This window comes from Coffea arabica, chromosome 3c, assembly GCF_036785885.1.
Source record: "Coffea arabica cultivar ET-39 chromosome 3c, Coffea Arabica ET-39 HiFi, whole genome shotgun sequence".
Lineage (NCBI taxonomy): Eukaryota > Viridiplantae > Streptophyta > Magnoliopsida > Gentianales > Rubiaceae > Coffea > Coffea arabica.
In genome coordinates, this window is record NC_092314.1 from 14,970,927 (window position 1) to 14,994,644 (window position 23,718).

A 23,718-nucleotide genomic window follows, 5' to 3' on the forward strand; every position below is an offset into this window, starting at 1 on the left:
TGGGGGGCGCCCAAACTCATAGGCCGACCTTGGGACTCGAGCCGGCATGGACTTGATCGGGAACCTTGGTGAGTCATGAGAATTACATGATAAATTTGATCTATTTGAGAGATCTTGCTTGGCATACTCATGGAGTATAGCCTTCTAAATGTCGTGCGGGCCCGGAACGGTGTATGGTGGACGGATGAGAAATAAGTGGTGATCTACGGATTAGAAATATCAACCCGGTTGACGGAGAGTCATCGCGGAGAGATATACGAATGACATCGGCAAAACAAGTGGAACTTAGCTCCTGAGAGCTACCATATCCTTGAATTGTTTCTGTTTACATTTTGTTGGCATTGTTAATTACTTACAAGTTATCACTTGAACTGTTATTTGGGCTTGTTACCTGAACTATGTGTCTGCATGTGTGTTCTTGGCCTCACGAGCGTTTTGCTCACCCTGTAGATTTGTTTTCCTTAACAGAATTGAACTCGGAGATGTATTGGAGAAACCCTCCTGATGTACTTTTGTTTAGGATTTCTATTTTATTTTGGCTATGCCCTTGGTTTTGGGGTGTACTTTTGGAATTGAAATGTAACTTTTGGGGCGTGATGTATATTTGAGATTTATGATGTATTTTGAACACCCGACGTGCGGGTTGGATAATGGATGACTATTGTTAAACTTGAACGCTTCCGCATTTACTATATTGAAGTTATTTACTTGTGTTGTGTAGACTGGTAATAAGCTTGAATAGAATTGCTTGAGTCCTGGCGAGAGTTGGGCAGGCGTCTCGCGGATACCCTTTGGTTCGCTTTAGGGAGAAGTGGGGCCGTCACATTTGACATACTTGTTGATTTCCACTATTTTTTTTCAAAAGCATTTTCCTAGACCTTGTTGAACAAAAATCCCCTTTACTCTTCTTTTACCAAAGAGTACAACTTGCATACACTTCAAATTTTGTTTATTGGATATTTCTACTGATCGATTTGATCTTAATAGTTTTTACCAGAATCCAACCAAACTTTGATACCAAATTTTAGGATCTTGAAGCAGAAAATAACAAATGAAAAATAAAAAAACAAAAATTTAATGAAAACAATCCAAAGCCACAAGCACTCAATTAAATAAACTTATGTCCATGGAAAGAAACTCATTTTTTATTATGAGATAAAAATTCCATAAAAATAGATTGTGAAAATGATTATTGGAACACTCTAGAATCCTTTTTGTGCTATGAAATAGCAAAATGGATAGTCATTGTTCAAAAATTTTGCTATGAGTAAATGATATTTTGTTTCTCGATTTAGTAGTTTAGTTTCCTATACTCATAAGCTTCTATGAAAACAAGTTTATTGTTTATTGTGCTACAAGACAAGTTTCACATAGGAATTGATATACCTTAAATGAATCAATTTTTTAAGATGCCTTCTTCCATTTATGTTCTTCATGTTGTGTATCTACATCTTTGGAAAAACATGATTGCAAATTTTGCACACAATTATGACATTTCAAAAGTTGAAACAAATACAATATCATATTTATTCAAATGGATCTACAGATCAGATCCATGGACTATGAGTTGCAAGTGTTTAAATTGCACAACTTGCACAATTTGTTCAAACTTTCACACCTTATCATGACAAATTGAAGGGACGTTTTTAATTCCCAAGTCCAACTCTTGTATAATTTATCTTGCCTACCAACAACACTCTCTTGTGTTACTCCTTGTGTGATCCACATATTTATGGTGTATGTTACGTGGCCACTATTCAAATAATAAAAAGATATAATTTAGATTAAAACATAAATCCATACAAATAGAAATAATCTTGGCTATTACTCCAAGTAAAAAGAAATAATTATGAAACTAGTTACTTCTTGCATAAAAGGAAAGAACTTTTCAAATAAAACTTTTCAACAAATATGTCTAAGCAGCAAATGAATTTCAGCTGCAACAAAGCACAAATATAATGCATAAATGAGTAATTATCTAAACTACTACAAAAAACAATAACTTCATTTCAGCAACAGAGATTGCTAACTTGTATTCTTTGTTTTTTTATTTATTATCTAATGATGTTTGGAAAAAGAAAATGCTAACTTAATGTTGAGAAAGAGAAAATGAAATATATCTAGCTCCCTTAAGTTCAAGTCAATATGCAAACAGCAAACATGATTTCATAAGTAAAGAATCCAATGGTATAAACAACATGGAAAAGATTTTCTACTCGATGCTTTAGCAAAAACTATAAGTTCCATGATTAATTAAAATTCTATAAAATTATCAAATTACTCTAATATGAGCATTATACATATTGAAATTAGTTAAAAGTAGCACTCGCATATATTGCTTATATAAAACGCATTGGTGTTTTTATATAGTTATAATTTTTTCAGTTAGTTATTAGAGATTCAATCAATATAAACAAAATAAAAGTAAAAGTAATAACTTAATTGTCACTACCCAAACTATGTTTAATTCTATACTATATAGAATAGATTGTTTAATATGATTTAAAAGCACTAATAAAATCATTGACAATATAAGCATGTGACAGCCCCGCTTTCCCTTAAGGCGAACCAAAGGGTTCGGCGGACCGCCTGCCCAACTCTTGCCAGGACTACGGAGTCAAATCACATAAAACCCCGCGATAGAACCCAAAGAAAACAAACAATTTGGAACCACAAAGCCATAACATGATTACTAAACCATACGGTGAAATGGGACTTCAATTAAACACTCTAACGAAAATGAAAACGAAATGAAAAACGGAACGAAACGTGGCCACGTCACAATCTGGCCAAGATTTGGCTGGATAGCTGGCCGGATTCAAGGCAGTAGCCATCTCCAATTTTTCAATTTGCCCTATCAATCCGGCCACCTATTCGACCAAGAACTGGCCGGATATACGGCCGGATTCCCTTGAATAGTTTCCAACCAATTTTTTTTTCTCGATCAAATCCCACTCTCACTCGAATCCCCACCAGATACAAGTAAAGTTCATATAAACCCATTGAACATACATTCACCAACAAATACACGAAGGAAACATGAACAAACACTTTTATACATATATTAAAACTTTACAAGTCAAAGTGTGATACTTGATCAAAATACAATTAGGGTTTTCTCATACAGAGGAGCTATACAAAAGAATAGCTACAGCTCACTCTACTCCTTTCTTCAAAATCATGGTTCAAAAGTGTTGTTCCCTAAAAGGAAAACAAAAGGTAACGAAAAGGGGGTGAACTTACGCTCAATGAGGTACCAAAAATACTAGTAGTCACGAATCATGGCATTTCACTTTTAAGGCACATATACACACATATAAGGAAATGAACAAATATCTCAACTGAAAAGGATACAGGTGGCTCTCAGGAGCCAAAATTCCCATTGCGGTACTTGATCCAAACCTGTTGATTCTCCATCAACGTATATAGAACAAACATGTCCGTAGACCCCACTTTACGCCAAATTCCATCCACTAAACATATCCCTTACCGGGCTCGAACACCTCAACAGAAATAGAAGTGGAAATACTCGAGTATATCGGAAACCAGAGTCTCTAATACCCAAAGATTTCCTAGAAACAGACTATCGTGACTCGTTTTCTAATCGACCAGACCCTTGCTGGCTCGACTTGAGTAACTAGTCATAGAATTTGAGCTCAGAGGTCATAAAAGGGTCGTTGGATACAAGCCTCCAAACGACGTCAGAACAGACATAGATAATAGATTCAGATTTTTTTTTCACAGTAAATAGGCATACAGACAGACAAGAGAACAAGTGTGATAAAGTATACTCTCGTCTCATTCAGAATAAATAGATAGTACAGATATTCTATTCATAGATTGCAATTACAGATAACCAAGTTAAGCAACAAATGAGTACACTCACCAATTCGAGCAAAGATAACTTCAAAAGTTTCTTCCCAAGTATGCTTTAATCACCAAAAAACCCTAAAATGAGCAAGAGAAAACAATTATGATTTCCATATCCACAAACCCAGTGAACAGATTACACAATTTAGGCTCGACTACAAGTCGTGTGCCTAACCAAGTTAACTACTAATACAAGGACACAAAATGTGATTTTTGAGCAAAAGGATAACAGTTAACTCAAGAGATATGAACAACCCCAAAACCCTCCATTTCTACCAAAATGCAATTCAAACTTAAAGGAAGCAAATGGCCTAGAAAATTGGACAGCATTTCCTCTAAATCTCCTTACTTTTTCATCCTACAATCAACACCAAACTCATCTCGAATCAACCACAATTTCACATACAAATCATAGGCTATAAAACACGCCTTTCGGCATGATAATCACAACTGAAGCTACAATTATCAGATTGAGACGAATCTTATGGTGTTTCGAAGTCAAGACATATACCTACATTTTTTATGAAGACCTCCAAAGCCAAATCATGCATTTTCATGGTCAAAAATCGAAATTTCAGAGAGAATAGAAAACTGTCCGTGAAACAAGACTTGTGGACAGTCAAGGGTATTTTAGTCATTTCATAAGCTACAGTACTCTGATTGAGTTGAAATTTTACCAGTAGCTAGGTAACTCAAATACCTACAACTTTCATGTTTTGAGCAAGGGCTGATTCGGTCTCTCTCAAGGACGAACATATAGTGCAAAAACAGGGCAGATTACTACCAAATGGAAACCTTAAGCTGGAATTTGTGCACATAAGCTGGAAATTTTCTTTAGGCAAAGTATTCTAGCCCACAAAACCTCAATAATTCATATAAAAACATAAACAACCCTCAAGCATCACATGAGATCAGAATTTTCACCATAAAACTGAAATTTATCATAAAACTACTTCAAACCATAAAATATTCTTACAATGTTACCTATGTAACATCTATAATCCACTACTTTACACATATATGAAGGAAAAGAAAGTTTCTTGTCCAAAGTACCTTGTATCCTCAATAAAGATGGTAACTTAGAGTTTGTCCCTCCAAAATCACTCCACTCAATCCTTTAATCCCCCTTAGTAAACAACTTTAATGGAGGGTTTTGCAAAAGTGATGGTTGGAATTCAAGATTGGGCAAGAAATTGAAGAACAAATGAAGTTTCTCTCTTGGTTTCTTTCTCTCAAATGGCCGGCCAAGGAAGACAAAGAAATGAAGGTAGTTTGGTCAAAATTAGAGTTTTAGGAAAGTAAAATACCTTGGTCAAAGTCCAACTTTCAATGGGGTGGTTACACTTGGCACCTAAGGGTTTCAATCTCATCCTTTAGTCTACCAATAGATAATCTCTCTAGTTAACCTCCAATTATCTCCTAGCACCTTGTACAGTAATATCCCTTTATACGAAACTTCAACTAATCATCAAAAATTTTTCACACTTAGCACACTAGTGGGTCCCACGTCCATAATACGCTTCAAACTTAATATGAACTAACTTAAACTAGGAAAAATGGTTTAAAACTCTACTCACTTATAAAATATCTGAAAAAAATCAATATAATAGGGTATAGTGAAAAAAATGCATGAGAGAAAATAAAATAATATAATATAAAATAAGAAAAATTTACGGGTCCTCACAAAGTACTTATTCAGTAAAGGAGTATAACACATAGGATTGGGTATCAATATTGATGATATCAGTTTTTAGTATTTAGGAGACCTCTATGATAATGATTCTATCAATTTCATTCACATACCTATGGATTTTGTGAACAATTACCAAATTGGGCATTTTCACAATGATTCTGCCTAAAAGTAGAGCTGTAAACGAACCGAAACGAACCGAGTATCTCATGTTTGAGCTCTGTTCGTTAAGCGATTCGAACTCCGTTCGTGTTCGTTCGTTAACTTTCGAACTCTAAATCTGTGTTCGTGTTCGGCTCGTTAAGTAAAGTTCATGTTCGTGTTCGTGTTCATGTTCGACTCGTTTAACATAAACGAGCCGTTCGCGAACACGCTCGAAAATTTCGAATCCAGATTATTCTAGGCCTTAAATATGCCACACAAATCATTAATCATCCTAAAAAATAATTAAAATACTAAATGACTAAATTCCATTATTCAATAACTGCATAACCAACATTAATATAAAAACAACAAATAAAACAAAGTAATTTGTCCTTCAAATATAAAAATTCAGCCATAAGACAAGTAAAAATTTTCAGCAGCGGCCAATGGGGAAGGAAAACAAAAGTAAGGTTGGAATTTAGAATTTCTTATGAGTAACCCTAAAATTTATCAAATGACAATTATGTCCTTGTTCGCGAACGCTCGTTAAAATTCGCGAACATGTTCGTGTTCGCTCGATTATTAAACGAACACAAAAATTCGTTCGTGTTCGTTCGTTTAAGGCTTTCGAACGAGCCTTTAACGAACACGAACGAGCCGAAACGAACCGAGCTAACGAACAGCTCGGTTCGTTTAACAGCTCTACCTAAAAGTGAAGAGGAAAAAAGCAAAAAAAAAAAAGAAAAAAGGTAGAGATCGATAATTTTGTACACCTTCCTCCTCTTACTCCATCTTTCTTTTTATAGTCTTTCCTTGTCATTTTCTCTGAGATCTTACAATTGTTCTCTTTCTTAGAAATCTTCTTTTTTATCTCAAATCTTTGAGATCTTTTACGTCATGCTTCTTTTGATCGTATTTTTTTTATGCTTAATGCTTACAATTGGAGTTGATCTTGATGTCAATTCTCTGTAGATTTTAGTTTGCAAGATGAGAAGACCGCTGAGATTTGAAAATTTTAGAGTTTAATCTTTATTCTAGTTGAAAAGTCTGGTGCCATTATAGTTGGTGGTCATGTTGGCCTTTCTTTATCAGATTTTATCAATTTTGACAAAATAATGAGATAAGCACTCAATTGGGATAGGACGATTGGTAGTTTGCCAAAATTAATCATCATTTAAGGTGATTATAGTTAAGGCTGTCACTCGAGTCACGTGAATAGGGGCTTTTGTAAGCTCAAACTCAACTTACAAAAGAAATAAGATTTTCTTTTGAGTTTTAGACTTATTATATTAAGTTCATACTTGACTCATATATATATTGGAGATTTAGGACTAGTTCGGGCTCAATCCAATTTCATAATTAAAATATAATTGTATATAATTTCTATTAATTTATATTAAATATTTATATTTTGTTGTATAATCATATATGAGTTATCAATTTTTTACATTTTAATACATTAATTATTATTATGTACATTATTGTAGATATACTATAAATGCCAATATATAAAATTAGTCAAGCTGTCTTTACTAGAGCCGAACTTGATGAAATTTGAGCTCGACTCACGATTAAATTGGGTCTTATATTTAGGCCCAAACTCTATTTAGTGTAATTAAACCTAAGATTTGACCGGAAAATTTGTCAGTTAATCAAGCAATCTTGAATTGACTCAATCCTATTAACAATCCTAGTTACGGTGGTGTTGAAGGTGGCAAAAAATTAGCATTAGTAGGGAAAGAAGAAGAAAAGGAAAGGAAAAGAAAAGAAAAGAAATGGAAGAAGAAAAAATTAGAAAAATGAAAAGCTTTACTCATTCTTGAATTTCTATATATCAAAACCTCTATGAGAACAAAAATCCATTATCATTAACTAGCTAATCATACTCACAATAATTGTGATTGAGAAACTTTAACCAAACGCCTACTAAGTTCGCAGAAGACTACATGATGTAGTTTATAAGCAATAATTTGGTTATTAGTAATGGAGGTTAGTAATCGTACAACCATTCATAAGATTGGCTCATATAATTAATAGTGAAACTTTCAAAACCATTTTTTTTTAAATATGACTCAAAAAGTCAAAAGTCTAAAAGATATAGTTTTAGTATAATTGCTCCTTAAGTTAAGGATATAAGTTCATTATTCACATTGTATTGTGCTTTAAGTTATAAAAACAATTTCTATGTGAAAATATATATCATCCATGTAATATCTTACGATAGCTTCACGGTTACTTTAATGATTACTTTCAAAATTTCATTGCTTTTTTTATATGAAAGTTGAAAAATATAACAACCTTTATATATATCTATTGTTTAATTATACTAATGAATAATGAATAAAAAACTGATGTAGAAAAAGTTGTATTTGAAAATTTATATACTATAAATATATTTTTAAAAAACCTTTCCATCTCCAAGTGTCAAACACAAGATTCAAACCCAAAACTTGGTTACTACGGGAGACTTTAAGAGCTCTACCCTAACCACTAGATCGACAATATATATTTATTACTTAAGTAAAGTTGATATTTATGCATACTATTTTCGAAAAGCAAAAGTGGTATGTTGGATCTATTTGGCAACTCGAGTTTTTGCGAGTTTTTAATGAATAAAGTTTTTCTTCAACTTTGTCTATAGTACCGTCTAAAAATTTCACAAAATTTTTAAAATACACACTCCAAAACCCCAAAAACACACACTTATCTCTCTTTTCTACCATTACCCTTCCACCTTAACCCAGCACTGCCGCCACTGTCTCACTGCTGCTACCACTACACTACTAGAGGTCGCAGGGGAGGGGAAGGGGCCTAGGGTAGGAGAAGAGGTGATGGGGAAAGAAGAAGGAGAAAGGGAGAGAAAAGGACAAAAGAGGAGGGGGAGGGAGGAAGGGAGAAGGGGAAAGTGGAAGGAGGAAAGAGAGGGAGAAAGAGAAAAAAAAAAGGAAGGGGAAGGCATCGCTGCAATTGGCGAATGTGCTAGCCAATGGTGGTTAGAGTGGGGGCGGTGGGAGAGAGGAAGAACAAGAAAGGAAAGAAATAAAAAAAACTAAAAGAAAGAAAAAGAAAAAGAAAAAAGTTTTTCAATTTCTTCACAAAAGTTTTTCTAAAAATTTTACGGTAAGCAACAATAAAATTTTATACAAATACTAAAAAAAAAAACTCACCATCTAAATGGACTCGTCATTTGGTTTAATCAATATGAGTTAGAATTTATAGTTTAACATAAGACTCCTTAAACTCAATACTTGTAAGTTGCACCTATTTACTTAAATTTTAGTTATACAAACTGTATATGTTTATTTGTAATATATAATTTGATATTATCTAAATTTCAGATAAATGATCAAAAAAAGAATATTTTGATTCCCTGAATTCTATCTTTGATTTTTTTAACCAAAAATGCTCATCTAAAATGCATATCTTATTAAATAGTTTCTCACATCATCTTATTTGTTCTTTCTAGTAAAAAGTGAGAATATTAGGAGTTTTGGTTGAAACTTTCAAGATTCTGAATTGTAGAATTAAGTTCAAGAAAAAAGCAATCACAACAACAAATTTTCTCTTACTTTATTAACTAACTTTTCTTTTAGAAAATTAACTAAAATTCCATAGGTAGTGATTCTTCTTTTTATCTTATGTGATTACTAAATTGTAGATTTATGAAAATTCTTATTTTATGAATAATGATTATTGCAGCATGCAAGTTGTTTTTACATGAGGTGTAAATCGATGTCTTTTAATAAATACTAGATTTAAACTCAAGCATTAATTTAGGAGATTATATTTGCTTAACAAATAGATGAGGAAGTGCCTTACATATTTTTGTTTACATCCTTGAATAAAATTATATAGTATAAGTTAAAATTTAAAAAACATGCCAGATTTGTATAATTTATTCATTCATTTTGAAGAGACATAACCTTAAAAATTGGAGAAACATTCTCGCAAAATTAGATAAAGAAATAAATTTATTCAATATTAATTATCCAACTTTGTAGAGAATTATTATATGTGCCAAAAACATCAATTGGAATCTTTACTAAGTCTTTTTTATAAACAAAATAATTTCATTGCTGGCACTTATGGCAAAAATACATAAAACATGCAACATATACAATCAGATTTGGAAAACAACATACAACAAATATGAAAAATAAACAAAAACAGCATTGTCAATGTCTAAAAAATTTTTCAACATTAAATGAATCTTTGCATGTTTTCAATAGCCAAATCTAATATGAATCTATTTTAGGCCCAATGAGAAAAGTTTAGATATGACAAAATAGGTTTAAGAATTTTCAGATTTGAGAAAACAAATCTACAAAATATCAAATCTAACAAAAAAAAAAACTTTCACAAGAAAAACTAAGGAGTGAAGAAAACTGTCACTAGTTGAATCTAAGAGAGAAAAAACTCTAACTCAAGAATCTTAAGAGAGAGGAAACTATCATTATGAAAATTTAAGAGAGGCATTTATTTAAACAAACAAGAACCTTATAGAAGTCCTCCTCCAATGGAGGAAGAAGAAATAGTTCTATAAAGAAGAAATTATAGAGAAGGCAAAGGATATAACTTGAGAGTGAAAACGTGTGTTTCTTTATTTTTGCAATATTTACTAAGCTTAGTTACCTTATATGATTAAAAATCAGTAATTCAAATGAAAGAAAAAAGTTGTTGCCTTAGGATTTATGGGTTATGCATTTTTTTGTATCTAACTCTCATCAAATTATTTTTTTTATAATTTCTATCTCTTCTAACAAACTTTATCTATTTTAATGTATTTGCAGATTTTTTGTATCCATGTGGGGTAACTTTGTTTAGTGTCAGTTTGATTGTTACATCAGTAAATTCATTAATTTTGCTACAATTAATGAGTATTCATTCATTAAAAACTAGATTGCTGCATCTTTTGTTTTTAATTGAAATAAGTATGTGAAGTTGTTTAGTTTTAGGTGTATACTCATTGTAAAAATCTAATTATTATCTCTTGTTACATGTGTTTTTGTGTGTGAATTGCACTTTTTCATGAATATTATCATTTTGTAGTAATATTGATATATTAAAATTTTTTCAAACTTAACATAGTAGTAGAACATTTAAATTAACCACTTTTTATGGAATAAATATGAATAAATACTGAAGAATATTATTGATATTAATATCCATATCATTCATCTTTCACAAGTTCAACACTAACTAAAAAGACCAAAAAAAAAAAAAAATCTCGTGCTAATGCACAGTTAAATGGAAGCCTTTCGATTAGTCTTTTGGACACATATGAGTCTTCTGATGGGTCAAAGTGAAAACCCCATATTACTATACTCATAACTTGATGGGCCTCAACATAATTAGTCCATTTTAACAATCAACTAAACCTTCCAGTCTTCAACCAAAGCCCTCTGCCCTCTTCCAATTTCTAAAACTTCTGAACCCCAGTAGCCATTTGAAAGTGGCTAGCTCTCCTCACCAATTGCGGCCCTCTTCCTTTTGTGTTCTTCTCCAGGTGTTTCACTACTAACTTTCTTGTTTATTTCTCCTCTTGCTATCGTTTATTTATATTGTATTTCATCTAGTAAATTTAGTGACTTGATTCTGGGATTTTTTATCAAGAACATCCTTAAAAATTGATTATTGTCAGTGTTGAATTTTTTACTTTAATCTCCTAAGTTGCATCTTACGCAGAGAATTAGAGATGGGTTTTTGAGGGTGTCAAGGATAAAGCACCGTTAAACTGTATAGAGGTTTTTGACGTCAGGGTTTTAGGGAAAAAAAATGTCAGAAACAGCTGAATCTTCAGCTCCACTATTGAAAATGGTAGAGCTAGAAGGGAAAGGGAGGGCTCTTGTGGCTTCTGTGCCATTAAGGGCTGGTCAAGTTGTCCTCAGCGATTCCCCTATTTTACTCTACTCTGCTCTTCCTTTGCTAGTAGCACCTCACGACGCTCAGCAAAATCATAACTTTGAGTATTGTTCCCAGTGTTTCAGATTAGTTGCCAAAGAACAGCCTTCTTCGTCTTGTCGTTGCCCTAGTTGTTCTTTGTCAATCTTCTGTAGTCAAAACTGCCAATCACTTGCTTTGTCATCTTCCCATACCCCTTGGGTCTGCCAAGCCCTCAAACAATTTGGAGAGGGCTCTTCGCCACTTCTCCGGTGCCAGCCTGACATCCAGGTTCAGGCCCGTTTTCTTGTTGTGGCCTACAACTTAGCAATGTTCTGCCCTTCGAGTTTTCAGACCCTTTTATCCCTCCAAGGTGATCCATCTACATTTATGAGCTCACCTGAGGCTAAGGACTCTGTGTTCTTTCTCCATTCCCTTGTTTCGTCTCTCCCTTCAGGACCGGTTAATCTAAGTACTTTTGGTTTGTCATTCTCTGTGGAACTGACAGCTGCTCTGCTGGCCAAGGACAAGCTTAATGCATTTGGTTTGATGGAACCCTTTGCCCCTGATAAAGAAAGGTCTGTTAGGGCCTATGGTATCTACCCGAGAACGTCTTTCTTTAATCATGATTGCCTCCCAAATGCCTGCAGGTTCGATTATGTCGATGCTGCCACTGCTGATGGCAGAAACCTTGACATGACTGTTAGAGTTATTCATGATGTTCCATGTGGCCGGGAGATTTCCTTGAGTTACTTCCCTGTGAACTTGAAATACTCTGAAAGGCAAAAGAGGCTCAAGGAAGACTACGGTTTCACTTGTGATTGTGATCGGTGCAGGGTTGAGGCTAATTGGTCTGACCAAGAAGATGAGGAGTTGGATGAAGACAACCTCGGTGATAATGAGGGGGCTGCCATGGATGAGGACGACGACGACGAAGAAATGGTGGCTGAGGATGGCGGCAGTGTGGGTCAAGACGAGAGCTATTTTCCTCACGCATATTTCTTTCTGCAATATATGTGTAATAAAGACAACTGCTGGGGCACATTGGCTCCCCTGCCCCCTTCTGACTCTAGTACATCTACTGTAATGGAATGCAATGTTTGCGGAAGCTTGCATCAATCTAAAGAAGTTTTAGATGGCAATGTGGCTGAACAATGATTCTGAGTGCTGCTTTGCCATCATTCCATCTTTAGCCACTTATTGATCTTCATTCAATTCTCGTGCTGCTCTTCTCTGCTATTGTATTAGACACCACACCAAGTGGAAGTTGATGTTTCCTTGAGTGATTACTGCTTCTTCGTCTATGCCATGAGTTGTGATGTCTATTAAATATTCAATATTGTGATGGCTTCAGAATTCTGGAGGCATGCTTTGCCTTACAAATGATTTTCCCTTTGATATTTTCTTTTCATTGGTCATTTCTCAATGATGTTGTGTGTGCTTTAACATCCTCTATGAGGAAAGCTTCTTTCTTTGTCAAGTTTGAACACAGATTTGGATTCATCACTTGGAAACTTATGAGACCTTTGTGTTAGAATTTGTTTTCTCGGCAAAGATAGGATCATTTGTATGAAAGTTTTTAAAGTTAATTTTCCAATCAACAAATGTTCATATGCATCCCGCTGGCTCTGTAAAAGCTTTAGTTGGTGCAATTTTTTTGAATTTCCTTCTGTATAAGTGGTTGGAAACAAATTTGACGTTTCAAGGCTGTAACTGAGAATTTGTATTCAGGCAACTTATGTATTCAGCCTCTCGAGCTGCCATAGTAAAGAAAATACAGTTTTCTCTAGACCTAGTGGTTACTTCATGCAGTCCGTTTGCTGTCTAGATATCTGGTTTGGTTTGTAAATAGTCTTTTCTAAAGTCAGATTCCATGAGGTTCATTTGCTTGGGAAAAAGTGAGAGATGAGAGACATGTTAAAGTTTTCTAATACGTTTCCTTTTCTTCAAGGAACTTGATGCCTTACAATGTTAAACATAACCAGTTTGATTTTGTTGTTTGTTCTCTTGAGAAACTGTTTAATTGTCATGAATTTGGTTTGTCCACTTCTCGGTGTCTGTGTTTCACCTATCCACTATACATTTGTTCTTCGTTTAATCAAAGACTTGACCAATCGCAATTTCAGCTTCTTGATATTCTGCAAAGGGGTTAAGGTTAGCTCCTTGGTGATATTCTTCATATGTCGCCTGGTTCTATGCTCTTTCTGATTAAAGGACCGGAAAGCATGAAGCTTCTCCACTCTAATAAAGTTTAAAGTAGCTGTGTTACGTTCTTGATGTTGGACTATTGTGCTTGGGGTAATCTTTTTGTAGTGGCTGCCAAGTGTTTTATCACCTGAGAGAAGATTGAAGTTGCAAAGGAAAGAAATCTGAACTGCAAGAAGATCATCCGAAATTATTCTTGGCCCAAAAAGAAGGAAGAACAAATGCAAGAGGGACCTTCAAAGCGACGAACATGTTCTGAACCCACCTCCTCACCCAATGAAAAAAAAATTGCAGAAAGCTGTTATGTGTGACATAGAACATTTTGTAAGGGGGATTGAAATAAACTGAAACTGACTCCATGGATGGTAGTCGAATAAGAAAAAAAAAAAAAAAAAAAGAGGACGAAGATATAGATATTTACTTTTGTAAGCTTGAAGACCAAGGGGTGTATTTTTTGAGGGTAGAAAGTGAATGAACAAGTTACGTTTTGTTTGAAGATGTTGAAGATGGTGAAGAAATAGATATTTTGTTTGCACAATTTATACTTAAGAGTGGTTATGAATTAGCAGCATTTCGTATGCTATCTTGCAGATTAATGTAGAGCGCTCTAAGTTAATCAATGGCCAAGCTGAAAATGAACAAAGGGTAGAGGTCGACAAAATTGCAATGCTGAAAGAAGAGAAATCGCAGTAAGTATTTGTTTATTGAATCAGCGCTGGCACAAAATGCTGGATAAATTGATTCTGCTCTAATTTTGTTTGCTAGTTTTTGGCCTCAAAGAAGGACTAATGGAGAGAAATATGCATCTTAATGCAGGAAGAGCTTGCAGACATAAAGAAATCACCTAGAGAATGGTTCACGAATGCAGTCGTCGCATCGAGAGAAGTTGGTAGACTTTGCATACGCTGCTGCTAATGTGTAACAAAGTCCGTAGACTATAGATAGGGAAAATGTGGCAGAAGATGATCGAACAAGAAGGATTTCTGAAGTCATGAGCCATACGCAAAATGAAATAGACAAGAGTGGCGGCAATGGAGAAAGAGGTTCGGATGAGAAAAACAAGACTGGAGAATCGGCAGAATGAGTTGAGGAATCTATGGATGAAGAAGTTGCAGAGACAACATCCAAGTTCATGCTTCCGTATGCTGTGCATCCTGAAAAAGACCGCAAGATTGGATAAACATGAAACCAGAGAGCGTGAAGCCGATTAAAATGTGCATGATATTGTTCCTGATGATAAGAATGCTGATATAACTGGCAGGAAGAGATCAAGCAACGAAGGTGAAGTTGCTGATCATCTTGGAGAGTCAAACGAGACGGTGATCAAGGTTGGTAAGGCAATTGAGAAAGACTTGACCCTATAATGTCCTGTGATAAGCAGCATGGTCGAACAACAGGCGGGGAGAAATTGGAAAAAGAAGAAGAGGAAGGTAAACATCTTTATAGCAGTGTTGGTTCAAACAAGAATGTGATCAGCTGCAGGTATAAAATGTGGAACAAATCAGTGCAATTTCCACACAGCAAGCAATGTGGTATTTTAGCTACGGATAATATAATTGCGGGTTTTATACTTTGAGAGGCAAGTGTTCGAAAGCGATGTTTAAGGAGTAAAGTAGGATGGATTTCTTATTTCAGAAGGTAAAATGTCCAAAAATGAAGTATAAAGATTAAAGTGAAAGTGCATCTAATGTTTAAGGGTCTAAACTCCAAGGTGCAATTTAGCCTTTCTTATAGTGTATGACAATATCAATTTCTTATAGTGGAATTTGCCTAGATCGAGCTGACCTGATTTGACTTGATTCGCGTCCAATGCAGTCTACAATTACACCTATCACTATAGTGGCCTGAATCCAGTCGTAATGTTGTCCGATCAGGAACCCTATAATGTTTGTGGATTGATGAAAGCTTTACTTTGTTGTTGTGTGTGGTCTATATATATATATATATATATATATATATATTGTATTTGCACTCTCTCCAAAGTGGGGTTACTACAACTGATTTAATAATACTTTCACTGTTCAAAATTGCACAACGAAGTATACATTTTTTACTTCATTCTACACAAACTCTTTCTAGTCTCTTGCCTATTCGGATTCTATCCCATGTAAGACATATAAACCTCTCTGGTCTCCACTTCATTTATTTAGGTATGTTAGGATCTGATTTATAATTGTCTGAAAGTATATGAATGGCAATCAAAAACCAAATCTACTCTAGACCAAAGTCCATTCAAGAATAGGATTGAAAGACAAATCAAACTTTTGAATGCTGAAATCAAGTTCGACTCAGTAATAACTCATTCAAATTTGGTTCGACAGATATTCGAATGAAGCTTGAACAGCAATTTGTATTTGATTAACGTTCAAGTTTCGCTTGAGCTCGACTCGATTAGTATATAAGCAAAATTTACAAGTAAAAAAAATTCAAACTAGTTGAGCTCAATTCGAGTTCGGCTCGGTAAGAACTCATTTAAGATTGATTCGTTGCTTGGCTCGAGAAACAAAAAGGTAAAGTTTGAACAAAATTGCAAACTCGTCAAAATAATTAAACAAGTTTGACTTATTTACACCCCTATCCAAGAACTTGAGTACTAGCAAACATAGTTATTAAAGTCAACTCAACCCGATGGTTCAACCAATCAACTTAGTAAACCCACTGATTTTGTAAGGAACCTGAGTAGCATGTTATTGGGGGAAAAATTTTGAGGAGATGCTAGAATGGTGAATCAAACACTGGGCCTCATGTGTGCAAGCAAAGTGCAATCACTGCTGGACCACCAACCCATGTGTTGGTTGTTAGTCCTTCTTATATTATATATTAGACTATTTATTCTTATTTTATTTCTCCAAAACAAAATTTATTTGAAATTTTTTAATAAAATTTTATTATTCCCCAAACTGTATAATTTATGAAATGGATTTCAAAAATAACATATTGCACAATTCATTTTAAAGGCAAATATCGTTCCTATTAACCTTTTGCACTTAAAATTCGTAAATAGGGTTGCAAACAAACTGAATTGAGTCAAGTTTTCACATGTTCGAACCAAGTCTCGACTTAATTTTATCGAACTCAAGTTTAATGAGCTCTCAATGTAAAGTTCGAGTTCGATCTCAAATTTAAACTGAATCAAACTCGAGCTCAAGTTTAAAAAATAAAAATAATTATTTTATTTTTAAAAAATGAATAAAATAGTAATTTTTCTTAAAAATAGTAAAATATTAGAGATATATGTGTAATTTCACTATTAAAATAATATATATATGTATATATATAATTAAGTTGGTTCGCGAGCTTGTTTGAGTTTGATTTCAAACTTGACTTGGTCATCTAGATCTCAACTCAAACTACTTACGAGTTGCTCAACTCGTATGTAGCCCTATTCATAAATAAACTAAATAATTACACTAAATATAGATAAAATTTTATACTTGAAATTTGGTGGATTACTAATTAAATTTAGGTTTTCTTGATTCTTATAAAAATTAATGATTCTATAATGAATTAGATTAAATGAGCACTTACTATGGTATAATTTATCATAGTTTCAACCATATCAAAAATTATGAAACATAATTTTTAAATATATTTAATGGGCCATCGGTTCAACCAGAGTGGTTCAACCACTCACCCACTGATTACATCGATAACTCGTTAATTCGCCTCTTTCGCTGGTTCCTCCTCGGGCTTGATTTAATAACTGTGCTAGCAGGCCAAATCCAGTCACCTCGTTTAGGCCCATAATCCGTATGGCGAACCCTGTTAACTATAAATTAACCAACATTTCAAAATTTTAACAAACTCTCTCTGGAAGCAAACGTTAAAACTTAAAACCTAGGTAATTCTCTCTTTCTTGTAATTCTGTGTCTTAATTTATATGAAATGCTCCTAATTTTGAAGAATTTCCTGTGTTTTTCCTCTTCCTCTGTACGAATTTCCGTTCTTTATTTACCCCGAGCTTCCTTTTGATTATATGTATACTTTTTTTTTTAATAACTTCAGTTGTTTTGAATCTATTGCAATTTTTTTTTTATTCTAGCACGAAAAGAAATTGAAATTCCCAATTTGAATTCTACTTCAGATTTTGTTAACGATCATTGTAATTTCAGGTTCAGTATTTAAGATCGGAAAGTTTTATGGGTTCAGAAGCATATCACTGTCTGTAGTTCTTTAAATTGCTTAAAATGGAAAAGTGCATGATAAAGTTTTCGAGAAATTTTACATATATGTTCCCTTATGGTTTTGTATGATATAAATGTCCAAAGTTGCTTTCGATAAGTTTCGTATTGAGAGATGGGGATAGGAGGAAGGATTGGTATAGATAGATTTTGAGCAATAAGCGAGCTTCAATTTTAAGCACAAAAAATAAGCAGGCAGTATTGATCTGAAGGTGTTATATTGTTGTTACTTGTAAAAAGGACTATTTTGTATCCAAGATTTTGTATTGTTCCTAACTGGACAAAAGGTTTGATTTTGATAACATGCTGAAAGGATGATCAATTTATGTAGTCATTGCGGATAAGCATTTAATGGATTTTTTCTAGGAAAATTAGGGAACTTTATAGATGGGCTTCAGCAGGAAAGAGAGTCTTTCTAGTCATATAGACTTTGGCAATATTGTAGGAACCATGTCATCATGTGATGTAAACTGATATGGATTTTACTTTCAGAACATTTGTTATGAAAGCCAGCTGATGAAAGATTTTTTTTTTTTTTCCTTAGGCCCTTATTTATGTGTCCAGACTGTGGTAGCATGATGAAGCATGGAATTTTATTAATAACTCTGGCAATAGCTAGCTACTTAATCCTTATTTTTTTTTCCCTCTTGGAGCTATGGCAGAAATGTTTATATTGAGAAGATTTGAATATAAAGTCTACATCCAATGAAATAGGCATGGGTCAATAGTTTGTCTTGACGAGTTATACATGTTATTCCTGTTAACCACTTGGCTCTTATCTGTCTTAATGAATAGTTTACTAAATGGGTCATGTTGGATATGACCTCAAACAGAATTTGGGTTCTGATTTTCATGGAGTCAACATGGATCACTTCAAATAAATTGCATACTATGATAGTAGGTTAATTGAAATCCACTTTTTGACTTGGACCCAGTTAAAGCTTAGAATTCTTCATTTTCTGCATGCTAAACAAGTTTTCTTGAAGGTGGCTTATATATTTTGAGATGTGTATCCTCTCATGCATAAGTGCATTGCATATACTTTCAATTTCTTTGTGTGGTATTACCCAGCTTACCGTGTCAATAAATAAAGTTGCACCAAGGTTACTTTATTTTGCATAAGGAGCAAAACTGCCTTTCCACAATCCTGAAGTTTCTTAACGTTTCTATTTTTTTAATGTTTAATTTTCAAAGAACTCTAGGTCACCTTCTAAAATTTGAATAAGCTGTTTAATTGGTCTGCTATCTTGTTGGGTGATTTATTGAACGCCCCTATTATGGCTGAAGCTTGACTGACTGCTCTAACAGCAACCTGATACTCCGCTGCCCAATTTCTCCTATGTTTACTTTTAGAGAACACAATGATGAAACTCTAATCTGATGGAAATCTTGTTGTTATGTTTCAATCATCTAGGAAATCTAGGCACTCTTTATTCTTGCCATCCATGGAAGATGGAGACTTGGGATAAAAAGATAATTCTGCTTTCATTTAATTGCTCCATGCATTTCTAGTCTTTCGACCTTTTCTGGTCAAGTTTAGCTTAGTCACTAGCTTCTGTTATTTGTTCCCTATGACTAGATTAGTAGAAGTATTTGGTGAACTATGGAGATAATTTAGGTTCAACGAAGTGTATGGGTGACTGGACTTCTTCTTTTTTTTTTTTTTTTTAACCTTGAAAGCATATATTTTCTGGACATTCTGTGTTAGTAGTGACAGTTAGCAGTAAATGGTGGATTAAAGTGCATCTTTGTCTGCTTAACATTTGTTGGTTAATGACTTCTTGTTCTTTAAATATGTGTTTTCCTAGTTTTGTTGAATAATGTTCTTTCTACTGGAAGTTTTACACTGTAATTTGTTTGCAGGAGCTTTGTTTTTGCTTTCAACACAATTTTTAGCACCAGCAAGATGGCTTATGAAATCAGTGAGCAAAAGAGTAAGTTTTGATTGTTGAATACGTTTAAATTTCATCTATTCTACATCTGGCTGCTTTTCTCATTTTGAACATTTGGCAGTCTAAACTTGGTATAAGCTTTGTGATTCCAGATAAAAGTATCTCTTAGCCTGTCTATTTTCTATGGTATTTTCCTTTTTTGTCCTCCTAATTTTGTTGCAAACTACATCCTTCTCTGCCTTCACAATATCAATAGACGTTTGAGTCTTCATGTTTTGTGACTAGAAGTAGTAGCCTAATTCCTAACTGAAGAGTCTTTATCAAGCTTTTTGATTCCAGATAAAAACATTGCTTAGCCTGTCTATTTTCTATGGTATTTTCTTTTTAGTACTTACAATTTTGTTGCAAAGTACATCCTTCTCTGCCTTAACAATATCAATAGATGGAAAAGTCTTCATGTTTTGTAACTAGAAGTAGAAGACTAATTCCTAACTGGAGAGTAGCATCTTTTTTGATCCACAATTAGATGCTGGTTTACTACACTGGAATTTTATCTTTCCTTTGAGCAAATCATGTGCAGATATTTGCTAAGTCAAGTTTTCAACTTTGGGTTTATGTGTAGTGTAGTTTTATAGGATTAGGGTGTACAATTATGGCCATAAAGTGGGTATGTTTTGGACTTACTAGCTAGCAGGTTTTGAAATATTTGATGATACTCTGCAGTCCATTTAGGTAATGTACATAATCTTTCAAACAGTTATTAAACTGGTTTGGACTCTATTCTGTCAATTAGAATGAGGCTTTGAACAGGGGTATAGTTGAGGTGACTTGTTTCACAAAGAAAGCGATGTAATAGTATTTTCTTTTCTTCTTCCTTCTTTATTTTTTTTCTGGGGGTTTTTGAGAGGTGGGGGGGGGGGAGATGTATTCATTACCATGACCTTTGCCCAAAACATATGGTGGTGGTACTAGCAACATGCACAAAGTTCGCATGTGTTTATTCATTTTATCAAAGAAAAACTTTTATTTATCCCAAAATTTGACAGTTGTCCATTAATTTTCTCGTATACAAAAGAGAAGAGACTGTCTTTACATGGTTTTATTTTTTTTTTTTGTAGCTCATAAATTTGGGGTGGGGTGGGTGCAGGGGCATTTCATTGGTCAGTTTCATTTGAGACACAGAGAGAGAGGAGAGAGAGGACTGCTGTAAGTTATTTGATTCTTTTGATTAGAAAACCTGGTTGGTGGTGAAAGATAGTAGAACCAAGTACATCTACAAGAAACAAAAATTTCTGTAAATAATGCATCTACTTGATTTGAAGGTGACTTTTTGCACAAGCTCCTTGAATTTAAGATAAACTGAACTCCCTTTGACGTATTTGAAGTGACTTTTAAGTGGTGAAGAGAGCTGTTAAATGTTCTCACTTAATGACAGAGCTTGGATGTGTTTTTAGTAACCTAATAAATCTTGTCGAAGCATGGGTAGATATGGACATCAAATATTTTCATGGACAAAAGCTCCTGAAAAGTTCATATTGTTATGGTAGTTGGCAGAAATATTGTGATAGTTTTAACTTTTGACATAAACGATCTCATTGAAAACTTCAAGGCATTTTGAGTGTGAAATTGAATTTCCATTAGGTTCACAATACCCTTTGGTAAAGCTTAAGTTTGACTGCAACTCTGTTAAAGTTCATTTTGCCTTATTGGTAGATGTTAAAGAGTTGAACTGTCAATAGTTGCATGTTCAAAATGGTAGTTCTATTTTTCTTTTGCAGTTATATGTATCTGAGGATAATTGCTTGTCATAAATAATCATTCTAGTTTTTTCTCCTTTTCCTGCCATGTATTACATTTTGCTCAATTCAAGTGGGCTTCTAATATCTCCATCATGGGATTTTCTTTGTGCAGAGGTTGGCATAGGTCTTGTTGGTTTTGGGATCCTCTTCTCATTTCTTGGCATCATTCTATTTTTTGACAGGGGTTTGCTTGCTCTGGGAAATGTAAGAGAATAGTTTGTAATTAAGATTTGATTATTAGATGATATCCAAGTATAGAATAAAAAATTACTTGAGTCTATAAAAAATTACTTGTGTCCATCTCATGCCTTTGTTAGTAGATATTATGGTTGGCAGGTGTTGCCCTTTTACTGGGTTGGCGGTCGACACTGCAACTTTTTACAGACAGAAGGAACTATAAGGTATTCATGAGGCACAACAGCCTTTGTCTTGATGAGAACGATGCAAAGATCTTACTTGAGTTTGCTTGATTACCTTCTCTGCATATTCTTTATTGGCATTATAAGTCTTGCATTTGTTTCAGTATGTAGATCTGTTTGGTGTTTCTTCTGACAATTAAATGAAATACTTTGCGCATGCTAGTCAGAAGCACAATAAAACTTACTAAAATGATTTCCTTGATTCTTCAAGATAGTAGCATACAAATACAGAAGAGAATTGGATGTTATTGCTTGTTTTCTCTTCATCTTTTGTTTCAGGGATCTGTTTCATTTCTTCTTGGGATGTTCCTCATATTTGTTCGTTGGCCAATAGCTGGTATAATCACAGAATTTTATGGCTGCGTTTTTCTCTTTGGGTCAGTTCATAATGATAATACCTGATTAAATTGTCGTACTTTGTTTTATTTCTGAGTCCTATTCTAAGAACTAGTACTAATACATTTATGTGTTGATATTTATCCTCTCAGTGGATTTTGGCCATCTATTAAGGTATTTCTCTATCAGATTCCGCTACTTGGATGGCTGCTGCAGTATATCCTACACTGGTGAGTGTATTTTGGCCTTCTTTCTCAACTGGCTATCCCTTGCTTGGGTGTTGTAATGCTATGGAAGCATCTCCAATAGTTATTTCATTTAATGGAAGGAATTATTGGGCATCATGCGGTAGTAAAGTATTCTGGGATAGAAGCCTCATTCATGATTGCCTGCCATGCTAAAGAAACATCCTCAGGCATATTTCACAACATATGTTGAGGAATGCCTTTTCCACCTAGGATTTTTTTTGGCAAGCCGGCAACGTTTTGGATATTGACCACCTAGCTCATGTGGGATATTCTTGAACTATTATCGTAGTTATAAAAATATGCCAAAATGAGAATAGTTTACTAATACAGAAAGGACTGCTTGTTCAAAATCACATCTACTTATTTAGCAACGTATATATTACTGCATGATTGCTGCAAATTTGGCCTCTCTCTCTCTCTCTCTCTCTCTCTCTCTCACACACATGCACACAGGTGCCCATTTTTTATGTTGTCACCTAACCAATAACTAACTAATGGTTTGCAATTTCAGATTCTTGATCGTCTATGAAGGAGCTGAGGTTAGTTTCCTGTTTGATCTTCTGCTTACGTTGCTCAGTTCAAAACTGCCTCCTGGTTGAAGGACTGAAAAGCATGAATTTTTTCCAGTTGAAGGACAGAAAGACTTTATCAAATTTGGAGAAGCAATCAAAGGACCTACTAACAAAGTGTTAAAGCAGATGATTTACGATTTTTATCTTCAGTTAATGTTTGGAATTATGTATTCTAATGGCTGTCAAATGTAATTATAATGTCTTCATTGTAATTATGTATTCTAAATGGAATTATGTATTCTAGTTGTCTTCATCCTACTACTTGTAGTTCCTTTTTCATACGAAGTTTATTGTTACCCTATGAGTAGCAAAAAGTAGATATTCAGAGAACATTGACAGTGAATTGACCACAAAACAGACCTCTTGCACCAGCCACTTTTTGGCTACACACTAGTGCCTCGCTATCGAGGCTTTTATATGCAGTCAATTTGTAATTGACAACTGAAAAGGGGCTTGCGTGACTAAAGATTACCAGCTCAAAG

At 34.2% G+C, this 23,718-nt stretch overlaps 2 protein-coding genes across 3 annotated transcripts; both read left to right on the top strand.

Moving 5' to 3' along the window:
- Positions 1-11,063: 11,063 nt before the first annotated feature.
- LOC113734754 (histone-lysine N-methyltransferase ASHR2-like) lies at positions 11,064-12,780 on the top strand. The gene is made up of 2 exons (XM_027261408.2): positions 11,064-11,210; positions 11,390-12,780. The coding sequence occupies exon 2, from the start codon at positions 11,480-11,482 to the stop codon at positions 12,740-12,742; it is 1,263 nt and encodes a 420-aa protein (XP_027117209.1). The 5' UTR covers positions 11,064-11,210; positions 11,390-11,479; the 3' UTR covers positions 12,743-12,780.
- A 4,700-nt stretch (positions 12,781-17,480) lies between these two features.
- LOC113734756 (vesicle transport protein GOT1-like) lies at positions 17,481-23,494 on the top strand. 2 transcript variants are annotated; one of them, XM_027261411.2, is made up of 8 exons: positions 17,481-17,630; positions 19,834-19,904; positions 21,774-21,865; positions 21,982-22,062; positions 22,360-22,457; positions 22,569-22,646; positions 23,176-23,203; positions 23,292-23,494. In XM_027261411.2, coding segments are annotated over exons 2-7 (378 nt in total). In that variant the 5' UTR covers positions 17,481-17,630; positions 19,834-19,876; the 3' UTR covers positions 23,177-23,203; positions 23,292-23,494. The 2 variants fall into 2 exon arrangements, with proteins under 2 accessions (XP_027117212.1, XP_027117213.1); XM_027261412.2 differs by having other exon boundaries at positions 22,360-22,417.
- Positions 23,495-23,718: the final 224 nt, after the last annotated feature.